Raw genomic sequence first — 25,534 nt, 5'->3', positions numbered from 1 at the left:
CGTATTTTTCAAAATGGCCGACTTCCTGTTGGAGTGACGTCATGGGCCCTAGTGACTTTTTTGTGCGTCTGGACATGATACATATATATACCAAATTTCGTTCATGTACGTCAATCTCTCACATTTTTATATTCAATAGGGGGCGCTAGAGAGCCATTTTGGCACGCCCATTTCTGCAAACCATAAAATATCAAAATTTTCGCCGGGTCTGGCTTGCGTGCAAACTTTGGTGACTTTTAAGGCACGTTCAGGGGGGCAAAAAGGGCGTTGTTGTGGGAGAAGAAGAAGAATAATCATGGCAAAAACAATAGGGCTTCGCGCTGGTCAGCGCTCGGGCCCTAATTAAAGCTGCAAGCAGCGATGATCGGGCCCAAGCTCCCCCGCCCCGCCACTACTGAGCGAGACTTACTGTGACGCATACAAAGTCAATATAAAGTTGGTTGGATTAGGAGGAATTCATTAAACTATGTGGTGTGAAAATTCTATCAAACCGCGCCAAAATTGCAAATTCACTTCAAAATGGCCGACTTCCTGTTGGAGTGAGGGTGGGGGTCCAAGAGACTTTTTTGTGCCTCTTTATGTGATACATATATATACCAAGTTTTGTTCATCTATGTCAATCTGGAGGGACGGGCTCAATTTCCTTAATCTTCTATCAGGGTGCAGTACCCCCATTTGGCCAGCAGTTCCTGTTTAATGGCGAAACATCAAAATTCCTCACATCGCCACGAAGAAACTAAATCCCTAATCAGAAAGTTTTTGATAACTTTTCATCTCCAATGTCTCAAGATGTTTCTGAGTGAATTTGAAGTCGGTCGGATTAAATCCCTAGGACAAGTTCATTAAAATACGAGACGTGGAAAACACCAAAATCGCACATATTTTTCAAAATGGCCGACTTCCTGTTGGAGTGACGTCATGGGCCCCATAGACTTTTTTGTGCGTCTTTAGATGATACATCAGTGTACCAAATTTTGTTCATCTACGTCAATCTGGAGGGAGGGGCTCAATTTCCTTAATCTTCTACGGGGTGCAGTACCCCCATTTGGCCAGCTGTTCCTGTTTAATGGCGAAACATCAAAATTCCTCACATCGCCACGAAGAAACTAAATCCCTAATCAGAAAGTTTTTGATAACTTTTCATCTCCAATGTCTCAAGATGTTTCTGAGTGAATTTGAAGTCGGTCGGATTAAATCCCTAGGACAAGTTCATTAAAATACGAGACGTGGAAAACACCAAAATCGCACATATTTTTCAAAATGGCCGCCTTCCTGTTGGAGTGACGTCATGGGTCCAAGAGACTTTTTGGTGCGTCTTTACACGATACATATGTGTACCAAATTTCGTTTGTCTATGTCAATCTGACTTGAGGGGCTCAATTATTTTTTCAATTTTCAAGGGGGCGCTATTGTATCCAGTAGGTGGCGCTATGGAGCTGACACAGTATTGATGCATATACGTGTTCAGGGCGGGACCCTCTACATGTGTGATTAATTTGGTGTAGATCGGACGATGTCTGTAGGAGTTATAAGGACTTCCTGTTTAATGGCGAAGGATCAAATGGCGAAGGAAATTGTCGACGCCACCACGGCCAAACCGGATCCCTAATCAGAAAGTTTTTGATAACTTTTCATCTCCAATGTGTCAAGATGTTTCTGAGTGAATTTGAAGTCGGTCGGATTAAATCCCTAGGACAAGTTCGTTAAAGTACGAGGCGTGAAAATCGCCAAAATGGCGGCAAAAACGCAGATTTGATACAAAATGGCCGACTTCCTGTAGGAGTGAGGGTATGGGTCCAAGAGACTTTATTGTGCGTCTTTATAGGATACATATGTGTACCGAATTTCGTTTGTCTAGGACAATCTCAGGGGTGGGGCTCGCTTTTTTAAATTTTCTAGGGGGCGCTATTGAGCCATTTTTTCTCGCCCATTTTCGTGATCCTTAAAATATCAAATTTTTCGCCGGGTCGGACATGATTGCACATTTTGGTGACTTTTCGGGCACGTTTAGGCTGTCAAAATGGCGTTCATTTTGTGAGACGAATAATAATAATAATTTCTACAGATACAATAGGGCCTTCGCACTGTATAGTGCTTGGGCCCTAATTAAAACTGCAAGCAGTGATGAACGGGCCCTCGCGCCCCCACGCATGTCGGGCTGCGGCTCGGTCGCAGAATGTAGCATCACCAAGGTCTTATGTCTCAGCTGAGTGAATTTCAGGGGTAAATACTTAAGATTATGGGAGTAATCAGTGAAAGAATGAAGCAAGTGACTTTCTGTTGCCAGTAGGTGGCGCTATGACTGTCACTAAATATGAGACTGTACATGTGTTCCGAGCAGGACCCTGAACAAGCATCTGAAATTTGGAAAAGCTCAGACCATGTGGAGTCAAGTTATGAGGGTTTGAAATTTCATGGCGAGACATCGAAATTCGCCGCGTCACCACAGCAAGCAGGAATGACGGGCGAAAAAGCTTTTGATAACTTTTCATCTCCAATGTCTGAAGATGACTCTGTGTGAATTTGAAGTGGATGGGATGAAATCTCTAGGACTAGTTCGTTCAAATATGATGCCACGATCAGCATGAAAATCAATACTTTGATTCAAAATGGCCGACTTCCTGTTGGAGTGACGTCATGGGCACCTGACGTTTTTTGGGCGTCTTGACATGATGAACATGTGTACCAAGTTTCGTTTCTCTATGTCAATCTGTGGCGAGGGGATGGATGTTTTTCATTTCTCAAGGGGGCGCTACAGAGCCATTTTGCCACGCCCATTTACAAATACCATAAAATATCAAATTTTTCGGCAAGTCTGGCTTGCTTTGGTGAATTTGGAAAAGCTCAGACCATGTGGAGTCAGGTTATGAGGGTTTGAAATTTCATGGCGAAGCATCGAAATTCGCTGCGTCACCACGGCAACCAGGAATGACGGGCGAAAAAGCTTTTGATAACTTTTCATCTCCAATGTCTCAAGATGATTCTGTGTGAATTTGAAGTGGATGGGATGAAATCTCTAGGACTAGTTTGTTAAAATATGTGGCCTTGAAATCATCAAAAAATTGACCAAAATTGAGCATTTTTCCAAGATGGCCGACTTCCTGTTGGACTTAGGGTATGGGTCCAAATGGCGTTTTTGTGCGCCTGGAGATGATACATAAACCTACCGAGTTTCATTCTTCTATGTCAATCGGGAAGGCGGAGGTTCAATTTTGAAATATTCAAGGGGGCGCTATTGAGCCGTTTAGCCACTCCCATCCCATTGAAGTATATAGGATGTTAAATGAACGCACACCAGACATGTGTGTTGAGTTTTGTTACCGTGGAGGCATCCTTTGCCCCTAAAAAATGTAATCGTATTATCATGGCGTTGAATGGGTTGTCATGGCAACGGTATTTGATGATGGGTCATGAGTTGCAGAATGTAGCATCACCAAGGTCTTATGTCTCAGCTGAGTCAATTTCAGGTGTAAATATTTAAGATTATGGGAGTAATTAGTGAATGAATGAAGCAAGTGACTTCCTGTTGCCACTAGGTGGCGCTATGACTGTCACTAAATATGAGACTGTACATGTGTTCAGACCAGGACGCTGAACAAGCATCTGAAATTTGGAAAAGCTCAGACCATGTGGAGTCAAGTTATGAGGGTTTGAAATTTCATGGCGAGACATCGAAATTCGCCACGTCACCACGGCAACCAGGAATGACGGGCCAAAAAGCTTTTGATAACTTTTCATCTCCAATGTCTCAAGATGACTCTGTGTGAATTTGAAGTGGATGGGATGAAATCTCTAGGACTAGTTCGCTCAAATATGATGCCAAATTCGGCATTAAAATCAATAATTTGATTCAAAATGGCCGACTTCCTGTTGGAGTGACGTCATGGGCCCCACTGACTTTTTTGTGCGTCTTGACATGATGAACATGTATACCAAGTTTCGTTGCTCTATGTCAATCTGTGGCGACGGGATCGATGTTCTTAATTTTGCAGGTGGCGCTAGAGAGCCATTTTGGCACGCCCGTTTATGCAAACCATAAAATATCAAATTTTTCGCCAGGTCTGGCTTGCATGCAAACTTTGGTGACTTTTCGAGCACGTTCAGGGGGGCAAAAAGGCCGTTACTTTGTCAGAAGAAAAATAAAGGGGAATTAAAGCTGCAAGCAGCGATGATCGGGCCCAAGCCCCCCCACGCACCGCCCCGTACGCGCATGACGGTGCGTGCTGCAGTCACACGGCAGACACAGCGGGCACGTAGACTTCTTGGCACCCGGGCTCGTAATGAACATTGTGTGATGGGGCTAAGTCACATTGCATGTGTCCACGAGGCGGCGCTAGAGATCACCCACCAATTATATGTCATGTTGCAGTGTGTGATGTGGAGAACACATCCTGTAAATTTCATGTAAATCAGATAATGTTTGTCATATGAGGCTGACTTCCTGTGTCCAGTAGGTGGCGCTGTGTATATGAAGCAGTATTGATGCATAGATGTGTTCAGGGCTGGACCCTCTACATGTGTGATCAATTTGGTGTAGACGGGACAATGTCTGTAGGAGTTATAAGGACTTCCTGCTTCATGGCGAAGCATCGAAATTGTTTGCACAGCCACGCCCAACAGGAAGAAGTCATAAAAAAGATTTTGATGACTGGCGTTATGTCTTAGCTGAGTCAATTTCAGGTGTAAATACTTAAGATTATGGGAGTAATTAGTGAAAGAATGAAGCAAGTGACTTCCTGTTGCCAGTAGGTGGCGCTATGACAGTCACTAAATATGAGACTGTACATGTGTTCAGACCAGGAGGCTGAACAAGCATCTGAAATTTGGAAAAGCTGAGACCACGTGGAGTCAAGTTATGAGGGTTTGAAATTTCATGGCGAAGCATCGAAATTCGCCGCGTCACCACGGCAACCAGGAAAGACGGGCGAAAAAGCTTTTCATAACTTTTCATCTCCAATGTCTGAAGATGATTGTGTGTGAATTTGAAATGGATGGGATGAAAACTCTAGGACGAGTTCGTTCAAATATGATGCCACAATTTGCATTAAAATCAATACTTTGATTCAAAATGGCCGACTTCCTGTTGGAGTGACGTCATGGAACCCCTAGACTTTTTTGTGCGTCTTGACATGATGAACATGTGTACCGAGTTTCGTTTCTGTATGTCAATCTGTTCGTTAAAATATGAGGCCTGGAAATGACCAAAAAACTCTCCAAAATTGAATATTTTTCCCAAGATGGCCGACTTCCTGTTGGACTTAGGGTATGGGTCCAAATGGCGTTTTTGTGCGTCTGGAGATGATACATAAACCTACCGAATTTCATTCTTCTATGTCAATCGGGAAGGCTGAGGTTCAATTTTGAAATATTCAAGGGGGCGCTATTGAGCCGTTTAGCCACGCCCATCCAATTGAAGTATATAGGATGTTAAATGACCCCACTCCAGACGTGTGTGTTGAGTTTCATTACCATGGAGGCATCCTTTGCCTCTGAAAACTGTAATCGTATTTTCATGGCGTTGAATGCGTTGTCATGCCAATAGTATTTGATGATGGGTCATGAGTTGCAGAATGTAGCATCACCAAGGTCTTATGTCTCAGCTGAGTTAATTTCAGGTATAAATACTTAAGATTATGGGAGTAATCAGTGAAAGACTGAAGCAAGTGACTTCCTGTTGCCAGTAGGTGGCGCTATGACTGTCACTAAATATGAGACTGTACATGTGTTCAGACCGGGACGCTGAACAAGCATATTAAATTTGGAAAAGCTCAGACCATGTGGAGTCAAGTTATGAGGGTTTGAAATTTCATGGCGAAGGATCGAATGGTGAAGGAAATTGTCGGCGCCGCCACGGCCAAACCGGATCCCTAATCAGAAAGTTTTTGATAACTTTTCATCTCCAATGTCTCAAGATGTTTCTGAGTGAATTTGAAGTCGGTCGGATTAAATCCCTAGGACGAGTTCGCTCAAATGCGAGGCGTGGAAATCGCCAAAAACGCATATTCGATAGAAAATGGCAGACTTCCTGTAGGAGTGAGGGTATGGGTACAAGAGACTTTTTTGTGCGTCTTTACACGATACATATGTGTACTGAATTTCGTTTGTCTAGGACAATCTCAGGGGTGGGGCTCGCTTTTTTTAATTTTGTAGGGGGCGCTACAGAGCCATTTTGCTACGCCCATTTATGCAAACCATAAAATATCAAATTTTTCGCCGGGCCGAACATGATTGCACATTTTGGTGACTTTTGGGGCACGTTCAGGGGGGCAAAAACGCGTTTACTTTATAGGAACTATAATAATAATTAAAACTGCAAGCAGTGATGAACGGGCCCTCGCGCCCCCACGCACCGCCTCGTACGCGCATGGCGGTGCGTGCTGCAGGCACACGGCAAACACAGCGGGCACGTAGACATCTTGGCACCCGGGCTCGTAATGAACGTTGTGTGATGGGGCTAAGTCACATTGCATGTGTCCACTAGGTGGCGCTAGAGATGACCCACCAATGACATGTCATGTTGCAGTGTTTGATGTGGAGAACACATCCTGTAAATGTCATGTAAATCGGATAATGTTTGTCATATGAGGCTGACTTCCTGTGTCCAGTAGGTGGCGCTGTGTATATGAAGCTGTATTGATGCATAGATGTGTTCAGGGCGGGACCCTCTACATGTGTGATCAATTTGGTGTAGGTGGGACAATGTCTGTAGGAGTTATAAGGACTTCCTGCTTTATGGCGAAGCATCGAAATTGTTTGCACAGCCACGCCCAACAGGAAGAAGTCATAAAAAAGATTTTGATAACTTGTCATCTCCAATGTCTCAAGATGATTGTGTGCGAATGTGAAGTGGATGTGATGAAATCTCTAGGACTAGTGCGTTCAAATATGAGGCCTGGAAATGACCAAAACACTCACCAAAATTGAGCATTTTTCCCAAGATGGCCGACTTCCTGTTGGTCTTAGGGTATGGGTCCAAATGGCGTTTTTGTGCGTCTGGAGATGATACATAAACCTACCGAATTTCATTCTTCTATGTCAATGGGGAAGTCTGAGGTTCAATTTTGAAATATTCAAGGGGGCGCTATTGAGCCATTTAGTCACGGCCATCCCATTGAAGTATATAGGATGTTAAATGACCACACTCCAGACGTGTGTGTTGAGTTTCGTTACTGTGGAGGCATCCTTTGCCCCTGAAAAGTGTAATCGTATTTCATGGCGTTGAATGCGTTGTCATGGCAACAGTATTTGATGATGGGTCACGAGTTGCAGAATGTAGCATCACCAAGGTCTTATGTCTCAGCTGAGTCAATTTCAGGTGGAAATACTTAAGATTATGGGAGTAATTAGTGAAAGAATGAAGCTAGTGACTTCCTGTTGCCAGTAGGGGGCGCTATGACTGTCACAAAATATGAGATTGCACATGTGTTCAGACTGGGACACTGAACAAGCATCTGAAATTTGGAAAAGCTCAGACCATGTGGAGTCAAGTTATGAGGGTTTGAATTTTCATGGCGAAGGATCGAAATTCGTCGCGTCACCACGGCAACCAGGAATGACGAGGGAAAAAGCTTTTGATAACTTGTCATCTCCAATGTCTCAAGATGATCCTGTGTGAATTTGAAGTGGATGGGATGGAGATTATGGGAGTAATTAGTGAAAAAATGAAGCAAGTGACTTCCTGTTGCCAGTAGGTGGCGCTATGACTGTCACTAAATATGAGACTGTACATGTGTTCAGACCAGGACGCTGAACAAGCATCTGAAATTTAGAAAAGCTCAGACAATGTGAAGTCAAGTTATGAGGGTTTGAATTTTCATGGCGAAGGATCGAAATTCGCCGCGTCACCACGGCAACCAGGAATGACGGGGGAAAAAGCTTTTGATAACTTGTCATCTCCAATGTCTCAAGATGACTCTGTGTGAATTTGAAGTGGATGGGAAGAAAACTGTAGGAGTAGTGCGTTCAAATATGATGCCACAATTTGCATTAAAATCAATATTTTGATTCAAAATGGCCGACTTCCTGTTGGTGTTAGGGTATGTGTCCAAGAGACTTTTTGGTGCGTCTTGACATGTTGAACATGTGTACCAAGTTTCGTTTCTCTATGTCAATCTGTCACGAGGGGCTCGCTTTTATTGATTTTGTAGGGGGCGCTAGAGAGCCATTTTGCCACGCCCATTTGTGCAAACCATAAAATATCGAAATTTTCGCCGGGTCTGGCTTGCGTGCAAACTTTGGTGAGTTTCGGGGCACGTTCAGGGGGGCAAAAAGGCCGTCGTCGGGAGAGAAAAAAAAAAAAAATAATAATTAAAACTGCAAGCAGTGATGAACGGGCCCTCGCGCCCCCACGCACCGCCTCGTACGCGCATGGCGGTGCGTGCTGCAGGCACACGGCAAACACAGCAGGCACGTAGACATCTTGGCACCCGGGCTCGTAATGAACGTTGTGTGATGGGGCTAAGTCACATTGCATGTGTCCACTAGGTGGCGCTAGAGATGACCCACCAATGACATGTCATGTTGCAGTGTGTGATGTGGAGAACACATCCTGTAAATGTCATGTAAATCGGATAATGTTTGTCATATGAGGCTGACTTCCTGTGTCCAGTAGGTGGCGCTGTGTATATGAAGCTGTATTGATGCATAGATGTGTTCAGGGCGGGACCCTCTACATGTGTGATCAATTTGGTGTAGGTGGGACAATGTCTGTAGGAGTTATAAGGACTTCCTGCTTTATGGCGAAGCATCGAAATTGTTTGCACAGCCACGCCCAACAGGAAGAAGTCATAAAAAAGATTTTGATAACTTTTCATCTCCAATGTCTCAAGATGACTCTGTGCGAATTTGAAGTGGATGGGATGGAATCTGTAGGACTAGTGCGTTCAAATATGAGGCCTGGAAATGACCAAAAAAATCACCAAAATATAGCATTTTTCCCAAGATGGCTGACTTCCTGTTGGACTTAGGTTATGGGTCCAAATGGCGTTTTTGTGCGTCTGGAGATGATACATAAACCTACCGAATTTCATTTTTCTATGTCAATCGGGAAGGCTGATGTTCAATTTTGAAATATTCAAGGGGGCGCTATTGAGCCGTTTAGTCACGCCCATCCCATTGAAGTACATAGGATGTTAAATGACCCCACTCCAGACATGTGTGTTGAGTTTCGTTACCGTGGAGGCATCCTTTGCCCCTGAAAAGTGTAATTGTATTTCATGGCGTTGAATGTGTTGTCATGGCAACAGTATTCAATGATGGGTCACGAGTTGCAGAATGTAGCATCACCAAGGTCTTATGTCTCAGCTGAGTCAATTTCAGGTGTAAATACTTAAGATTATGGGAGTAATTAGTGAAAGAATGAAGCAAGTGACTTCCTGTTGCCAGTAGGGGGCGCTATGACTGTAACAAAATACGAGACTGTACATGTGTTCAGACTGGGACACTGAATGAGCAAATTAAATTTGGAAAAGCTCAGACCATGTGGAGTCAAGTTATGAGGGTTTGAATTTTCATGGCGAAGGATCGAAATTTGCCACGTCACCACGGCAACCAGGAATGACGAGGGAAAAAGCTTTTGATAACTTTTCATCTCCAATGTCTCAAGATGATCCTGTGTGAATTTGAAGTGGATGGGATGAAGATTATGGGAGTAATTAGTGAAAGAATGAAGCAAGTGACTTCCTGTTGCCAGTAGGGGGCGCTATGACTGTCACTAAATACGAGACTGTACATGTGTTCAGACTAGGACCCTGAACAAGCATGTGAAATTTGGTAAAGCTCAGACCATGTGAAGTCAAGTTATGAGGGTTTGAATTTTCATGGCGAAGGATCGAAATTCGCCGCGTCACCACGGCAACCAGGAATGACGGGGGAAAAAGCTTTTGATAACTTGTCATCCACAATATCTCAAGATGACTCTGTGTGAATTTGAAGTGGATGGGAAGAAAACTGTAGGAGTAGTGCGTTCAAATATGATGCCACAATTTGCATTAAAATCAATATTTTGATTCAAAATAGCCGACTTCCTGTTGGTGTTAGGGTATGTGTCCAAGAGACTTTTTGGTGCGTCTTGACATGTTGAACATGTGTACCAAGTTTCGTTTCTCTATGTCAATCTGTCACGAGGGGCTCGCTTTTATTGATTTTGTAGGGGGCGCTAGAGAGCCATTTTGGCACGCCCATTTGTGCAAACCATAAAATATCGAAATTTTCGCCGGGTCTGGCTTGCGTGCAGACTTTGGTGAGTTTCGGGGCACGTTCAGGGGGGCAAAAAGGCCGTCGTCGGGAGAGAAAAAAAATAATAATAATAATAATTAAAACTGCAAGCAGTGATGAACGGGCCCTCGCGCCCCCACGCACCGCCCCGTACTCGCATGTCGGTGCATGCTGCAGTCACATGGCAGACACAGCGGGCACGTAGACGTCTTGGCACCTGGGCTTGTAATGAACACTGTGTGATGGGGCTAAGTCACATTGCATGTGTCCACTAGGTGGCGCTAGAGATCACCCACCAATTATATGTCATGTTGCAGTGTGTGATGTGGAGAACACATCCTGTAAATTTCATGTAAATCGGATAATGTTTGTCATATGAGACTGACTTCCTGTGTCCAGTAGGTGGCGCTGTGTATTTGACGCAGTATTGATGCATAGATGTGTTCAGGGCGGGACCCTCTACATGCGTGATCAATTTGGTGTAGACAGGACCATGTCTGTAGGAATTATAAAGACTTCCTGCTTCATGGCGAAGCATCGAAATTGTTTGCACAGCCACGCCCAACAGGAAGAAGTCATAAAAAAGCTTTTGATAACTTTTCATCTCCAATGTCTCAAGATGATTCTGTGTGAATTTGAAGTGGATGGGATGGAATCCCTAGGACTAGTGCGTTCAAATATGAGGCCTGGAAATGACCAAAAAATGCACCAAAATTGAGCATTTTTCCCAAGATGGCCGACTTCCTGTTGGACTTAGGGTATGGGTCCAAATGGCGTTTTTGTGCGTCTGGAGATGATACATAAACCTACCGAGTTTCATTCTTCTACGTCAATCGGGAAGGCTGAGGTTCAATTTTGAAATATTCAAGGGGGCGCTATTGAGCCATTTAGTCACGGCCATCCCATTGAAGTATATAGGATGTTAAATGACCACACTCCAGACGTGTGTGTTGAGTTTCGTTACCGTGGAGGCATCCTTTGCCCCTGAAAAGTGTAATCGTATTTCATGGCGTTGAATGCGTTGTCATGGCAACAGTATTTGATGATGGGTCACGAGTTGCAGAATGTAGCATCACCAAGGTCTTATGTCTCAGCTGAGTCGATTTCAGGTGGAAATACTTAAGATTATGGGAGTAATTAGTGAAAGAATGAAGCAAGTGACTTCCTGTTGCCAGTAGGGGGCGCTATGACTGTCACAAAATATGAGACTGCACATGTGTTCAGACTGGGACACTGAACAAGCATCTGAAATTCAGAGAAGCTCAGACCATGTGGAGTCAAGTTATGAGGGTTTGAATTTTCATGGCGAAGGATCGAAATTCGTCGCGTCACCATGGCAACCAGGAATGACGAGGGAAAAAGCTTTTGATAACTTTTCATCTCCAATGTCTCAAGATGATCCTGTGTGAATTTGAAGTGGATGGGATGAAGATTATGGGAGTAATTAGTGAAAGAATGAAGCAAGTGACTTCCTGTTGCCAGTAGGTGGCGCTATGACTGTCACTAAATATGAGACTGTACATGTGTTCAGACCAGGACGCTGAACAAGCATGTGAAATTTGGTAAAGCTCAGACCATGTGAAGTCAAGTTATGAGGGTTTGAATTTTCATGGCGAAGGATCGAAATTCGCCGCGTCACCACGGCAACCAGGAATGACGGGGGAAAAAGCTTTTGATAACTTGTCATCTCCAATGTCTCAAGATGACTCTGTGTGAATTTGAAGTGGATGGGATGAAATCTCTAGGAGTAGTGCGTTCAAATATGATGCCACAATTTGCATTAAAATCAATATTTTGATTCAAAATGGCCGACTTCCTGTTGGTGTTAGGGTATGTGTCCAAGAGACTTTTTGGTGCGTCTTGACATGTTGAACATGTGTACCAAGTTTCGTTTCTCTATGTCAATCTGTCACGAGGGGCTCGCTTTTATTGATTTTGTAGGGGGCGCTAGAGAGCCATTTTGCCACGCCCATTTGTGCAAACCATAAAATATCGAAATTTTCGCCGGGTCTGGCTTGCGTGCAGACTTTGGTGAGTTTCGGGGCACGTTCAGGGGGGCAAAAAGGCCGTCGTCGGGAGAGAAAAAAAATAATAATAATAATTAAAGCTGCAAGCAGCGATGATCGGGCCCAAGCTCCCCCGCCCCGCCACTACTGAGCGAGACTTGCTGTGATGCATACAGAGTCAATATAAAGTTGGTTGGATTAGGAGTAATTCATTAAAGTATGTGGTGTGAAAATTCTATCAAACCGCGCCAAAATTGCAAATTCACTTCAAAATGGCCGACTTCCTGTTGGAGTGAGGGTATGGGTCTAAGAGACTTTTTTTTGCCTCTTTATGTGATACATATATATACCAAGTTTTGTTCATCTATGTCAATCTGGAGGGAGGGGCTCAATTTTCTTAATCATCTACGGGGTGCAGTACCCCCATTTGGCCAGCTGTTCCTGTTTAATGGCGAAACGTCAAAATTCCTCACATCACCACGAAGAAACCAAATCCCTAATCAGAAAGGCTTTGATAACTTTTCATCTGTCTCAAGATGTTTCTGAGTGAATTTGAAGTCGGTCGGATTAAATCTCTAGGACAAGTTCGTTAAAGTACGAGGCATCAAAAACGCCAAAATCGCACATATTTTTCAAAATGGCCGACTTCCTGTTGGATTGAGGATATGGGTCCAAGAGACTTTTTTGTGCCTATTTATGTGATACATATATATACCAAGTTTTGTTCATCTATGTCAATCTGGAGGGACGGGCTCAATTTCCTTAATCTTCTACGGGGTGCAGTACCCCCATTTGGCCAGCTGTTCCTGTTTAATGGCGAAACGATAAAATTATTCACGTCGCCACGAAGCAACCAAATCCCTAATCAGAAAGATTTTGACAACTTTTCATCTCCAATGTCTCAAGATGTTTCTGAGTGAATTTGAAGTCGGTCGGATTAAATCTCTAGGACGAGTTTGTTAAAGTACATGGCGTGGAAAACACCAAAATCGCACATATTTTTCAAAATGGCCGACTTCCTGTTGGAGTGACATCATGGGTCCAAGAGACTTTTTGGTGCGTCTGTACATGATACATATGTGTACCAAATTTCGTTTGTCTATGTCAATCTGACTTGAGGGGCTCAATTTTTTTTCAATTTTCAAGGGGGCGCTATTGTATCCAGTAGGTGGCGCTATGGAGCTGACACAGTATTGATGCATATACGTGTTCAGGGTGGCACCCTCTACATGCGTGATTAATTTGGTGTAGATCGGACGATGTCTGTAGGAGTTATAAGGACTTCCTGTTTAATGGCGAAGGATCGAATGGCGAGGGAAATTGTCGGCGGCGCCACGGCCAAACCGGATCCCTAATCAGAAAGTTTTTGATAACTTTTCATCTCCAATGTCTCAAGATGTTTCTGAGTGAATTTGAAGTCGGTCGGATTAAATCCCTAGGACAAGTTCGTTAAAGTACGAGGCGTGGAAAACGCCAAAATGGCGCCAAAAACGCAGATTCGATTCAAAATGGCCGACTTCCTGTTGGAGTGAGGGTATGGGTCCAAGAGACTTTTTTGTGCGTCTTTACACGATACATATGTGTACCGAATTTGGTTTGTCTACGACAATCTCAGTGGTGGGGCTCGCTTTTTTTAATTTTCTAGGGGGCGCTATTGAGCCATTTTTTCTCACCCATTTTCGTGATCCTTAAATTATCAAATTTTTCGCCGGGTCGAACATGATTGCAAATTTTTGTGACTTTTCGGGCACGTTTAGGCTGTCAAAAAGGCGTTCATTTTGTGAGACGAATAATAATAATAATAATTTCTACGATTACAATAGGGCCTTCGCACTGTATAGTGCTTGGGCCCTAATAATCATGGCAAAAACAATAGGGCTTCGCGCTGGTCAGCGCTCGGGCCCTAATTAAAGCTGCAAGCAGCGATGATCGGGCCCAAGCTCCCCCATGCACCGCCCCGTCCGTGCATGTCGGTGCATGCTGCAGTCACACGGCAGACACAGCGGGCACGTAGACGTCTTGGAACCCGGGCTCGTAATGAACATTGTGTGATGGGGCTAAGTCACATTGCATGTGTCCACTAGGTGGCGCTAGAGATCACCCACCAATTATATGTCATGTTGCAGTGTGTGATGTGGAGAACACATCCTGTAAATTTCATTTAAATAGGATAATGTTTATCATATGAGGCTGACTTCCTGTGTCCAGTAGGTGGCGCTGTGTATATGAAGCAGTATTGATGCTTAGATGTGTTCAGGGTGGGACCCTCTACATGTGTGATGAATTTGGTGTAGGTGGGACAATGTCTGTAGGAGTTATAAGGACTTCCTGCTTTATGGCGAAGCATCGAAATTGTTTGCACAGCCACGCCCAACAGGAAGAAGCCATAAAAAAGCTTTTGATAACTTGTCATCTCCAATGTCTCAAGATGCCTGTGTGTGAATTTGTGGGTGGATGGGATGGAATCTCTAGGACTAGTTTGTTCAAATATGAGCCCTGGAAATTACCAAAAAACTCACCAAAATATAGCATTTTTCCCAAGATGGCCGACATCCTGTTGGACTTAGGGTATGGGTCCAAATGGCATTTATGTGCATCTGGAGATGATACATAAACCTACCGAATTTCATTCTTCTACGTCAATCGGGAAGGCTGAGGTTCAATTTTGAAATATTCAAGGGGGCGCTATTGAGCCGTTTAGTCACGCCCATCCCATTGAAGTATATAGGATGTTAAATGACCACACTCCAGACGTGTGTGTTGAGTTTTGTTACCCTGGAGGCATCCTTTGCCCCTAAAAACTGTAATCGTATTTTCATGGCGTTGAATGCGTTGTCATGGCAACAGTATTTGATGATGGGTCATGAGTTGCAGAATGTAGCATCACCAAGGTCTTATGTCTCAGCTGAGTTAATTTCAGGTATAAATACTTAAGATTATGGGAGTAATCAGTGAAAGACTGAATCAAAGTGCCTTCCTGTTGCCAGTAGGTGGCGCTATGACTGTCACTAAATATGAGACTGTACATGTGTTCAGACCGGGACACTGAACAAGCATATTAAATTTGGAAAAGCTCAGACCATGTGGAGTGAAGTTATGAGGGTTTGAAATTTCATGGCGAAGGATCGAATGGTGAAGGAAATTGTCGGCGCCGCCACGGCCAAACCGGATCCCTAATCAGAAAGTTTTTGATAACTTTTCATCTCCAATGTCTCAAGATGTTTCTGAGTGAATTTGAAGTCAATCGGATTAAATCCCTAGGACAAGTTCGTTAAAGTACGTGGTGTGGAAAACACCAAAATCGCGCATATTTTTCAAAATGGCCGACTTCCTGTTGGATTGACATCATGTGTCCAAGAGACTTTTTTGTGCGTCTTTACACAATACATATGTGTACCGAATTTCGTTTGTTTATGTCAATCTGACTTGAGGGGCTCAACTTTTTTTCAATTTTCAAGGGGGCGCTATTGTATCCAGTAGGTGGCGCTATGGAGCTGACACAGTATTGATGCATATACGTGTTCAGGGAGGGACCCTCTACATGCGTGATTAATTTGGTGTAGATCGGACAATGTCTGTAGGAGTTATAAGGACTTCCTGTTTAATGGCGAAGGATCGAATGGCGAAGGAAATTGTCGGCGCCGCCACGGCCAAACCGGATCCCTAATCAGAAAGTTTTTGATAACTTTTCATCTCCAATGTGTGAAGATGTTTCTGAGTGAATTTGAAGTCGGTCGGATTAAATCCCTAGGACAAGTTCGTTAAAGTACGAGGTGTGGAAAACGCCAAAATCACACATATTTTTCAAAATGGCCAACTTCCTGTTGGAGTGACGTCATGGGCCCCGTAGACTTTTTTGTGCGTCTTTAGATGATACATCAGTGTACCAAATTTTGTTCATCTACGTCAATCTGGAGGGAGGGGCTCAATTTTCTTAATCTTCTACGGGGTGCAGTACCCCCATTTGGCCAGCAGTTCCTGTTTAATGGCGAAACATCAAAATTCCTCACATCGCCACGAAGCAACCAAATCCCTAATCAGAAAGTTTTTGATAACTTTTCATCTCCAATGTCTCAAGATGTTTCTGAGTGAATTTGAAGTCAATCGGATTAAATCCCTAGGACAAGTTCGTTAAAGTACGTGGTGTGGAAAACACCAAAATCGCGCATATTTTTCAAAATGGCCGACTTCCTGTTGGATTGACATCATGTGTCCAAGAGACTTTTTTGTGCGTCTTTACACAATACATATGTGTACCGAATTTCGTTTGTTTATGTCAATCTGACTTGAGGGGCTCAACTTTTTTTCAATTTTCAAGGGGGCGCTATTGTATCCAGTAGGTGGCGCTATGGAGCTGACACAGTATTGATGCATATACGTGTTCAGGGAGGGACCCTCTACATGCGTGATTAATTTGGTGTAGATCGGACAATGTCTGTAGGAGTTATAAGGACTTCCTGTTTAATGGCGAAGGATCGAATGGCGAAGGAAATTGTCGGCGCCGCCACGGCCGAACCGGATCCCTAATCAGAAAGTTTTTGATAACTTTTCATCTCCAATGTCTCAAGATGTTTCTGAGTGAATTTGAAGTCGGTCGGATTAAATCCCTAGGACAAGTTCGTTAAAGTACGAGGGGTGGAAATCGCCAAAATGGCGCCAAAAACGCAGATTCGATACAAAATGGCTGACTTCCTGTAGGAGTGAGGGTATGGCTCCAAGAGACTTTTTTGTGCGTCTTTACACGATACATATGTGTACCGAATTTCGTTTGTCTACGATAATCTCAGTGGTGGGGCTCGTTTTTTTAAATTTTCTAGGGGGCGCTATTGAGCCATTTTTTCTCGCCCATTTTCGTGATCCTTAAAGTATCAAATTTTTCGCCGGGTCGGACATGATTGCAAATTTTGGTGACTTTTCGGGCACGTTTAGGCTGTCAAAAAGGCGTTTGTTTTGTATAATAATAATCTTTACAGATACAATAGGGCCTTCGCACTGTATAGTGCTTGGGCCCTAATAATAATCCGGACAAAAACAATAGGGCTTCGCGCTGGTCAGCGCTCGGGCCCTAATTAAAGCTGCAAGCAGCGATGATCGGGCCCAAGCTCCCCCGCCCCGCCACTACTGAGCGAGACTTGCTGTGACGCATACAGAGTCAATATAAAGTTGGTTGGATTAGGAGGAATTCATTAAAGTATGTGGTGTGAAAATTCTATCAAACCGTGCCAAAATTGCAAATTCACTTCAAAATGGTCGACTTCCTGTTGGAGTGAGGGTGGGGGTCCAAGAGACTTTTTTGTGCCTCTTTATGTGATACATATATATACCAAGTTTTGTTCATCTATGTCAATCTGGAGGGAGGGGCTCAATTTTCTTAATCTTCTACAGGGTGCAGTACCCCCATTTGGCCAGCAGATCCTTTTTAATGGCGAAACGTCAAAATTCCTCACATCGCTACGAAGCAACCAAATCCCTAATCAGAAAGTTTTTGATAACTTTTCATCTCCAATGTGTCAAGATGTTTCTGAGTGAATTTGAAGTCGGTCGGATTAAATCCCTAGGAGGAGTTCTTTAAAGTACGAGGCGTGGAAAACACCAAAATTGCACATATTTTTCAAAATGGCCGACTTCCTGTTGGAGTGACATCATGGGTCCAAGAGAGTTTTTGGTGTGTCTTTACAAGATACATATGTGTACCAAATTTCGTTTGTCTATGTCAATCTGACTTGAGGGGCTCAATTATTTTTTCAATTTTCAAGGGGGCGCTATTGTATCCAGTAGGTGGCGCTATGGAGCTGACACAGTATTGATGCATATACGTGTTCAGGGCGGGACCCTCTACATGTGTGATTAATTTGGTGTAGATCGGACGATGTCTGTAGGAGTTATAAGGACTTCCTGTTTAATGGCGAAGGATCGAATGGCGAAGGAAATTGTCGGCGCCGCCACGGCCAAACCGGATCCCTAATCAGAAAGTTTTTGATAACTTTTTATCTCCAATGTCTCAAGATGTTTCTGAGTGAATTTGAAGTCGGTCGGATTAAATCCCTAGGACAAGTTTGTTAAAGTACATGGCGTGGAAAACGCCTAAATCACACATATTTTTCAAAATGGCCGACTTCCTGTTGGAGTGAGGGTATGGGTCCAAGAGACTTTTTTGTGCGTCTTAAGATGATACATAAGCGTACCAAATTTTGTTCATCTACGTCAATCTGGAGGGACGGGCTCAATTTTCTTAATCTTCTACGGGGTGCAGTACCCCCATTTGGCCAGCTGTTCCTGTTTAATGGCGAAACATCAAAATTCCTCACATCGCCACGAAGAAACCAAATCCCTAATCAGAAAGATTTTGATAACTTTTCATCTCCAATGTCTCAAGATGTTTCTGAGTGAATTTGAAGTCGGTCGGATTAAATCCCTAGGACAAGTTCGTTAAAGTATGTGGCGTGGAAAACGCCAAAATCGCACATATTTTTCAAAATGGCCGACTTCCTGTTGGAGTGACGTCATGGGCCCCACTGACTTTTTTGTGCGTCTGGACATGATACATATATATACCAAGTTTCGTTCATGTACGTCAATCTCTCACACTTTTATATTCAATAGGGGGCGCTATTGAGCCATTTTGCGACGGCCATTTTGGCGGACCATAAAATATCAAATTTTTCGCCGGGTCTGATGTACGTGCAAATTTTCATGAGTTTTGGGGCACGTTTAGGCTGTCAAAAAGGCGTTCGTTTTGTGAGACGAATAATAATCGGTACGATTACAATAGGGCCTTCGCACTGTATAGTGCTTGGGCCCTAATAATAATCTTGACAGATACAATAGGGCTTCGCGCTGGTCAGCGCTCGGGCCCTAATAATCTTGGCAAAAACAATAGGGCCTTCGCACTGTAGTGCTTGGGCCCTAATAATAAGAATCGGTACAATTACAATAGGGCCTTCGCACTGTAGTGCTTGGGCCCTAACAAGCAAAAAAAATGAAGAGATGTTGACCATAATTACATCACTTCTTCTTTGGGTCATGTCCTAGAGCCAACATGCTTTGTTTTAAATATGCAGGATAATAGTTAAAAATAGAAATTATTAGTGTGTGTGTGTGTGTGAGTATGTCGGTAGTGTTTTATATTCTATAAGCCAGTATCGTTGGTTCGATTTCCATACCTTTGCTGCGGGTCATTCTCCTCTCTGTTTCCTGTTGGCTTCTATGCCACTGACTAAATAAAGGCAAAAAAATGTATCTTTAAAAACAAAACAATAAATATATGAGGTAGATTAGGTTTATTATTTCCTTTTCTTCAGGCAATAAAATGAATTGGACTGTTTCAGAGTATCCAGATTTAATTCAATAGTTCCTGAAAAAGAACTGAACTCTTGATTTAATAATAAAACAGGATTTCAACTTTTTATTAGGTTGATCTCAATATCACATCTTTATTAGTTCAGTTGACACAGAATGACATCTTTGTTCTTGGGTGACATCAATCAGAAACATTGTCTATTAAATAAATGCTAAAAGTGAATAAAAGAAAAGTTATAATACAGACAAGTAAACCAGAGTGACTGCAGAGAAGAAATAAAAAAATATATACTGATGGCAATGTTCATTTTACACCCACTAGGTGGCACCACATCAAAAGTAATCACCCATCAGAGGAATGTGAACTTCTTCTATTCATGGATTCTACAGAACACAAATCAACAAGTTCAGTGGTTAAAGCAGAATATAACCAAATATTTTAATGACAGTGTTTAATACTATCAAATGTTAACCTGCACTAAATATCTCTTAAACATGTGAAGAGGAAAAGAAGACATGAGAGCTGTGATATGAAAGTTCTACCTCAACAAACACAATGAATCATTCATTTAGATCAATGAGTGTGTAGAGACTTCTGGAGAGTTCCTCTCTAGATGAACTACTTATTCAAAGCACTCCCTACTGCCTTTCCCAAGTTTACAAAATATCCACGGATCTTTTTACCAGCTTCAGCCATTGCTTGACCAGCTTTCATCAGATAATATACTGGATTAGACCCCTCAGCTTGCTCTCTGGCATCATTCTCATGTCTGCGCTGCAACCTTTCTCTTTGCTCTTTGACTTCTCTGTCCTGCTGTTCCTTTAATTCATTCATCATGTTTGTTTTCTGCCTTTCTCTCTCCTCTCTCTCTCTCTTCCTCTCTGCCTCCCTCTCCTCTCTCTCCCTCTTCCACTCTTTCTCCCTCTCCTCTCTCTCCCTCTTCCGCTCTTTCTCACTCTCCTCTCTCTTCCTCTTCCGCTCTTTCTCCCTCTCCTCTCTCTCCCTCTTTCTCTCCTCCATCTCCTCCTTCTCTCTCCTCCTTCTCCTCCTCCATCTCCTCCTCCCTCTTCCTCTCCTCATCCATCTCTTCCTCTTTCATCTCCCTCTCTCTCTCAGCCTGGAATTGAGCAATCATTCTCTCCATATGTGTACCGAATTTCGTTTGTGTAGGACAATCTCAGGGGTGGGGCTCGCTTGTTTTAATTTTCTAGGGGGCGCTACAGAGCCATTTTGCCACGCCCATTTATGCAAACCATAAAATATCAAATTTTTCGCCGGGTCTGACTAGCATGCAAACTTTGGTGAGTTTCGGGGCATGTTCAGGGGGGCAAAAAGGCTGTTACTTTATAGGAATGATAATAATAACTAGAGAACACCCACCAATCATATGTTTCATAAGTTTCTAGATCCGCCCCTGCAGCCTTTTAAGATAAGATCATCCTGTATTAGTCTATGATGGGGAAATTTACATATATAGAAGGAAAGTGAGTCAAAGTCCACATGTGAATTTACAGTCGGATGTTTCAGATTAATCAGACTTCAAGTCTTTATTATAATGTTTAATAGACAGAAGCAAGTGAGTTTTATATGAGTTTTATACACTGAAACATCACAACCTTTACAGAGAGTAAACACATCCTGAAGAGTAACATGACACCATCTGACCTGACTGACTTTCCCCGTTAGACCAGTCAGACTTTGTACTTTGATACGAGTGAACTTTAACTGTCATTTTTCATCAGTGATTCAATGAGGAAACAGCAGCCTGCATACACACAGGACCAATGAAGAAGAAAATTGGGTGTCTGCAACACCACACCCAGCAGGTACAAGGAAACTAATAATGTCACGCACTGAGCTTGGTTTTCCCCACTTACCATCAGAATGTAATACAAAGACATTCTTGATTTATTGCCAGACACACACAAACAGAATTATTGTTTTTTTCTAGTTACATCCTCATTCCTGTTTTGACAGCAGTTTCTGTCTTAATCCTTCACAATCCTTTTTGATTCACCTCATTTACCTCACAAATTTACTAGCTGCATCATAAACCATATTTTTGCTTTATGATAATAATGCAGTACTTGAATGCTTGTTTGACATGAAACTTTTTCCACACTTATTTCTGAAGTATAGAAGCAGATACCAGCCTTGTTTACAATAGCTTGACTTTGTCCTGTTGTCTTGGTTCATATGAGTTATACTAACCTGTGGAGTTTCACACATTCAGGGTTTCTCACTATTCTTGTTATTGAAGCACAGATGCTGGCACAGACAGTGTTGGCAATGATTCATACAAAACAACACTGATGCATGCGAATGAGGATACAGAAATGTCAGCCTTACCGTCACCTGGTAATCTTCTTCCTGGAGACATAATAAAATGAATGATTGCCAAATTGACCTCAGTCCGACCCTCTACGGGGGTCTGGCCCTCCTTTGAAGGCATTTACTCAGGAGCTTTACATGGTGATGAATGTGGAGGTGAAGATGAAGGCCCATGATCTGCAGTTCAGCAAGTAAAGTCCATTTAATTTTATATTGTGTACTGTGTGTATAGTTTGTGTCATTATTTAGTTTTAAACAATTAATGCATGTAATACGTCATATTATATGGAAACACAATTAAAAAGACAAGAAACTGTTGCAATAATGTTATATTTCATTGTATGACCAGACACTTCACCTGGTGACCCGTCAGATCATGAAGATGGGAACCAACAGGAGTTTGCCCCAAGTTGTAGCAGCAGTGACACAGAAGAGGCTCCACATGCTTCTCATCCCAAACTGTACCAACTGCAGGGTATTTAACCTAATCATTAAGATCATCAAGGAAAGCCTCAACAAACATTAATGACACTCTAGTTGGATTACTAAAATTACATTCTAGGCACTGATGTAAGACTAGATTAAAGGTTTGTCTTTTTTGTACAATGTCTGATAACTGTTTAATATTTAAGTGTACTTTAAGTGAACTTAAGAGACACTGTAAGCACTAATATCAGGCAGGATTGAGGATTGTTACTATATTTTTTCCCCCACAACTTTTGAACAGTGTATACCATACTGTGAAATTACTGACATAGAAATAAACAGTTTTGGCATCAATACTGTATCATTTATTATTATTTAGAGTGTAGATCCAGTACCACCCCCTTTGAGAAAAGCTGCCCTCATGGCTGGAACGTAGAATTTGATAAGATCAGTTTCCTGTGCTGGTGGGTCCCATTCTCAGTGTGAAAACTATTTTCTCTATACATACATACAGTGCCTATAAGGTATTCACCCCCTTGGATGTTTTCCACTTTTATTGCTTTTATGAATTGAATCATGGTCAATATAATTTGGCTTTTAAAAGAAATACCGAAAAAAACCCCTCTTCAGTGTAAAAGTGAAAACAGATTTCTAAAAAAATATATAAATATTAAAGCTGCAAGCAGCGATGATTGGGCCCAAGCTCCCCCACGCACCGCTCTGTATGCGCATGCCGGTGCATGCTGCAGTCACACGGCAGACACAGCGGGCACGTAGACATCTTGGCACCCGGGCTCGTAATGAACATTGTGTGATGGGGCTAAGGCACATTGCATGTGTCCACTAGGTGGCGCTAGAGATCACCCAACAATTACATGTCATGTAGCAGTGTGTGATGTGGAGAACATATCCTGTAAATTTCATGTAAATCGGATAATGTTTGTCATATGAGGCTGACTTCCTGCGTCCAGTAGGTGGCGCTGTGTATATGAAGCAGTATTGATGCATAGATGTGTTCAGGGCGGGACCCTCTACATGCATAATGAATTTGGTGTAGACGGGACAATGTCTGTAGGAGTTATAAGGACTTCCTGCTTTATGGCGAAGCATCGAAATTGTTTGCACAGCCACGCCCAACAGGAAGAAGTCATAAAAAAGCTTTTGATAACTTGTCATCTCCAATGTGTCAAGATGACTCTGTGTGAATTTGAAGTGGATGGGATGAAATCTGTAGGACTAGTTTGTTCAAATATGAGGCCTGGAAATGACCAAAAAACATATAGCATTTTTCCCAAGATGGCCGACTTCCTGTTGGACTTAGGGTATGGGTCCAAATGGCGTTTTTGTGCGTCTGGAGATGATACATAAACCTACCGAATTTCATTCTTCTATGTCAATCGGGAAGGCTGAGGTTCAATTTTGAAATATTCAAGGGGGCGCTATTGAGCCGTTTAGCCACGTCCATCCCATTGAAGTATATAAGATGTTAAATGACCCCACTCCAGACGTGTGTGTTGAGTTTCGTTACTGTGGAGGCATCCTTTGCCCCTGAGAACTGTAATCGTATTATCATGGCGTTGAATGTGTTGTCATGGCAACGGTATTTGATGATGGGTCACGAGTTGCAGAATGTAGCATCACCAAGGTCTTATGTCTCAGCTGAGTCAATTTCAGGTGTAAATACTTAAGATTATGGGAGTAATTAATGAACAAATGAAGCAAGTGACTTCCTGTTGCCAGTAGGTGGCGCTATGACTGTCACTAAATATGAGACTGTACATGTGTTCAGACCGGGACACTGAACAAGCATATTAAATGTGGAAAAGCTCAGACCATGTGGAGTCAAGTTATGAGGGTTTGAAATTTCATGGCGAAGGATCGAATGGTGAAGGAAATTGTCGGCCCCGCCACGGCCAAACCGGATCCGTAATCAGAAAGTTATTGATAACTTTTCATCTCCAATGTCTCAAGATGTTTCTGAGTGAATTTGAAGTCGGTCAGATTAAATCCCTAGGAGGAGTTCGTTAAAGTACGTGGCGTGGAAAACGCCAAAATCGCACATATTTTTCAAAATGGCCGACTTCCTGTTGGAGTGACGTCATGGGCCCCATTGACTTTTTTGTGCGTCTGGACATGATACATATATATACCAAATTTCGTTCATGTACGTCAATCTCTCACATTTTTATATTCAATAGGGGGCGCTATTGAGCCATTTTGCAACGACCATTTTGGCGGACCATAAAATATCAAATTTTTCGCCGGGTCAGATGTGCGTTCAAATTTTGGTGACTTTTCGGGCACGTTTAGGCTGTCAAAAAGGCGTTCGTTTTGTGAGACGAATAATAATTTCTACAGATACAATAGGGCTTCGCGCTGGTCAGCGCTCGGTCCCTAATAATAACAATCGGTACAATTACAATAAGGCCTTCGCACTGTAGTGCTTGGGCCCTAATAAAAATAAATTTCCACAGACCTCTTTCAACACAGAGCTGCTCTCCTCCTTCAGCTGGCAGTAGGACTGGTTCATCATCTGTTGCTCCTGGCAACAGGTCATGCATGGTGTCCACTACAGTGGACAGATATTTGGAAGTCATTGAAGCCCTTTACTGGCGTGTACTACCGTACTACCATATGACCAGATGGCAAACCCCCAAAGCATTTGAATGTAATTTTTGGTTCTCTGTTATTTTGAGATATTGCATCATATATTCAAAAAGGCGGACGGTTGATGAGATGCACCATGTAGTTCAGAAATGCCTGTTGCCTTATATTCACAGAGAAAACACAGGTTAAACATATTCTCAACTAAATTACATACTAAAAAAGATGTTGGAAATACTTTATTGACTTTTTAACATAATGCATGAAAGGCTATATTTAGCCTTTTGGACCTAGATTTAGATTTAGCCTTATTTAGTATTATTTATGTATTATTTAAGATTATGATATAACTGTGTGTTCAAGAAGGAACAAAATGGGTTTATTTGAAAAAACTAATTTTATAACAATAACAAAATAATAAACTGTTGAAACAAGGATCATACCTTCTTCCTCCAACACTGACTGTCTACAGAGAGGATGGCCATGTCATTTTGAAATGATTCCCATTGGAATCATCATTAATCATTAACAGCTTTTAAAAATTGATAAAATACAGTATGTTAGTGGCTGTCACCTATATTGATTTCCATTGAATCACTTTTTAATACCATGGATGAATTGTTGACACGTCTACCTCCTTTAAGATCAGACA

The 25,534-nt window shown here is 42.6% G+C and overlaps 1 protein-coding gene across 1 annotated transcript in view; it reads right to left on the bottom strand.

Annotated features, from left to right (window-relative positions):
- LOC128373216 (GTPase IMAP family member 8-like) overlaps nucleotides 1–25,534 on the bottom strand; it is a 132,926-nt gene that overhangs the window by 102,366 nt on the left and 5,026 nt on the right. The window contains exon 3 of the mRNA XM_053333510.1: nucleotides 19,385–19,422. Within this exon, the coding sequence (XP_053189485.1) occupies nucleotides 19,385–19,422 (38 nt within the window). The remainder of the gene's footprint in view (nucleotides 1–19,384; nucleotides 19,423–25,534) is intronic.

The sequence above is a fragment of the Scomber japonicus genome, chromosome 14 (assembly GCF_027409825.1).
Source record: "Scomber japonicus isolate fScoJap1 chromosome 14, fScoJap1.pri, whole genome shotgun sequence".
Taxonomy (NCBI): domain Eukaryota; kingdom Metazoa; phylum Chordata; class Actinopteri; order Scombriformes; family Scombridae; genus Scomber; species Scomber japonicus.
The sequence above is the reverse complement of the archived record's forward strand: the minus strand, read 5'-3'. Positions and strand labels throughout refer to the sequence as shown.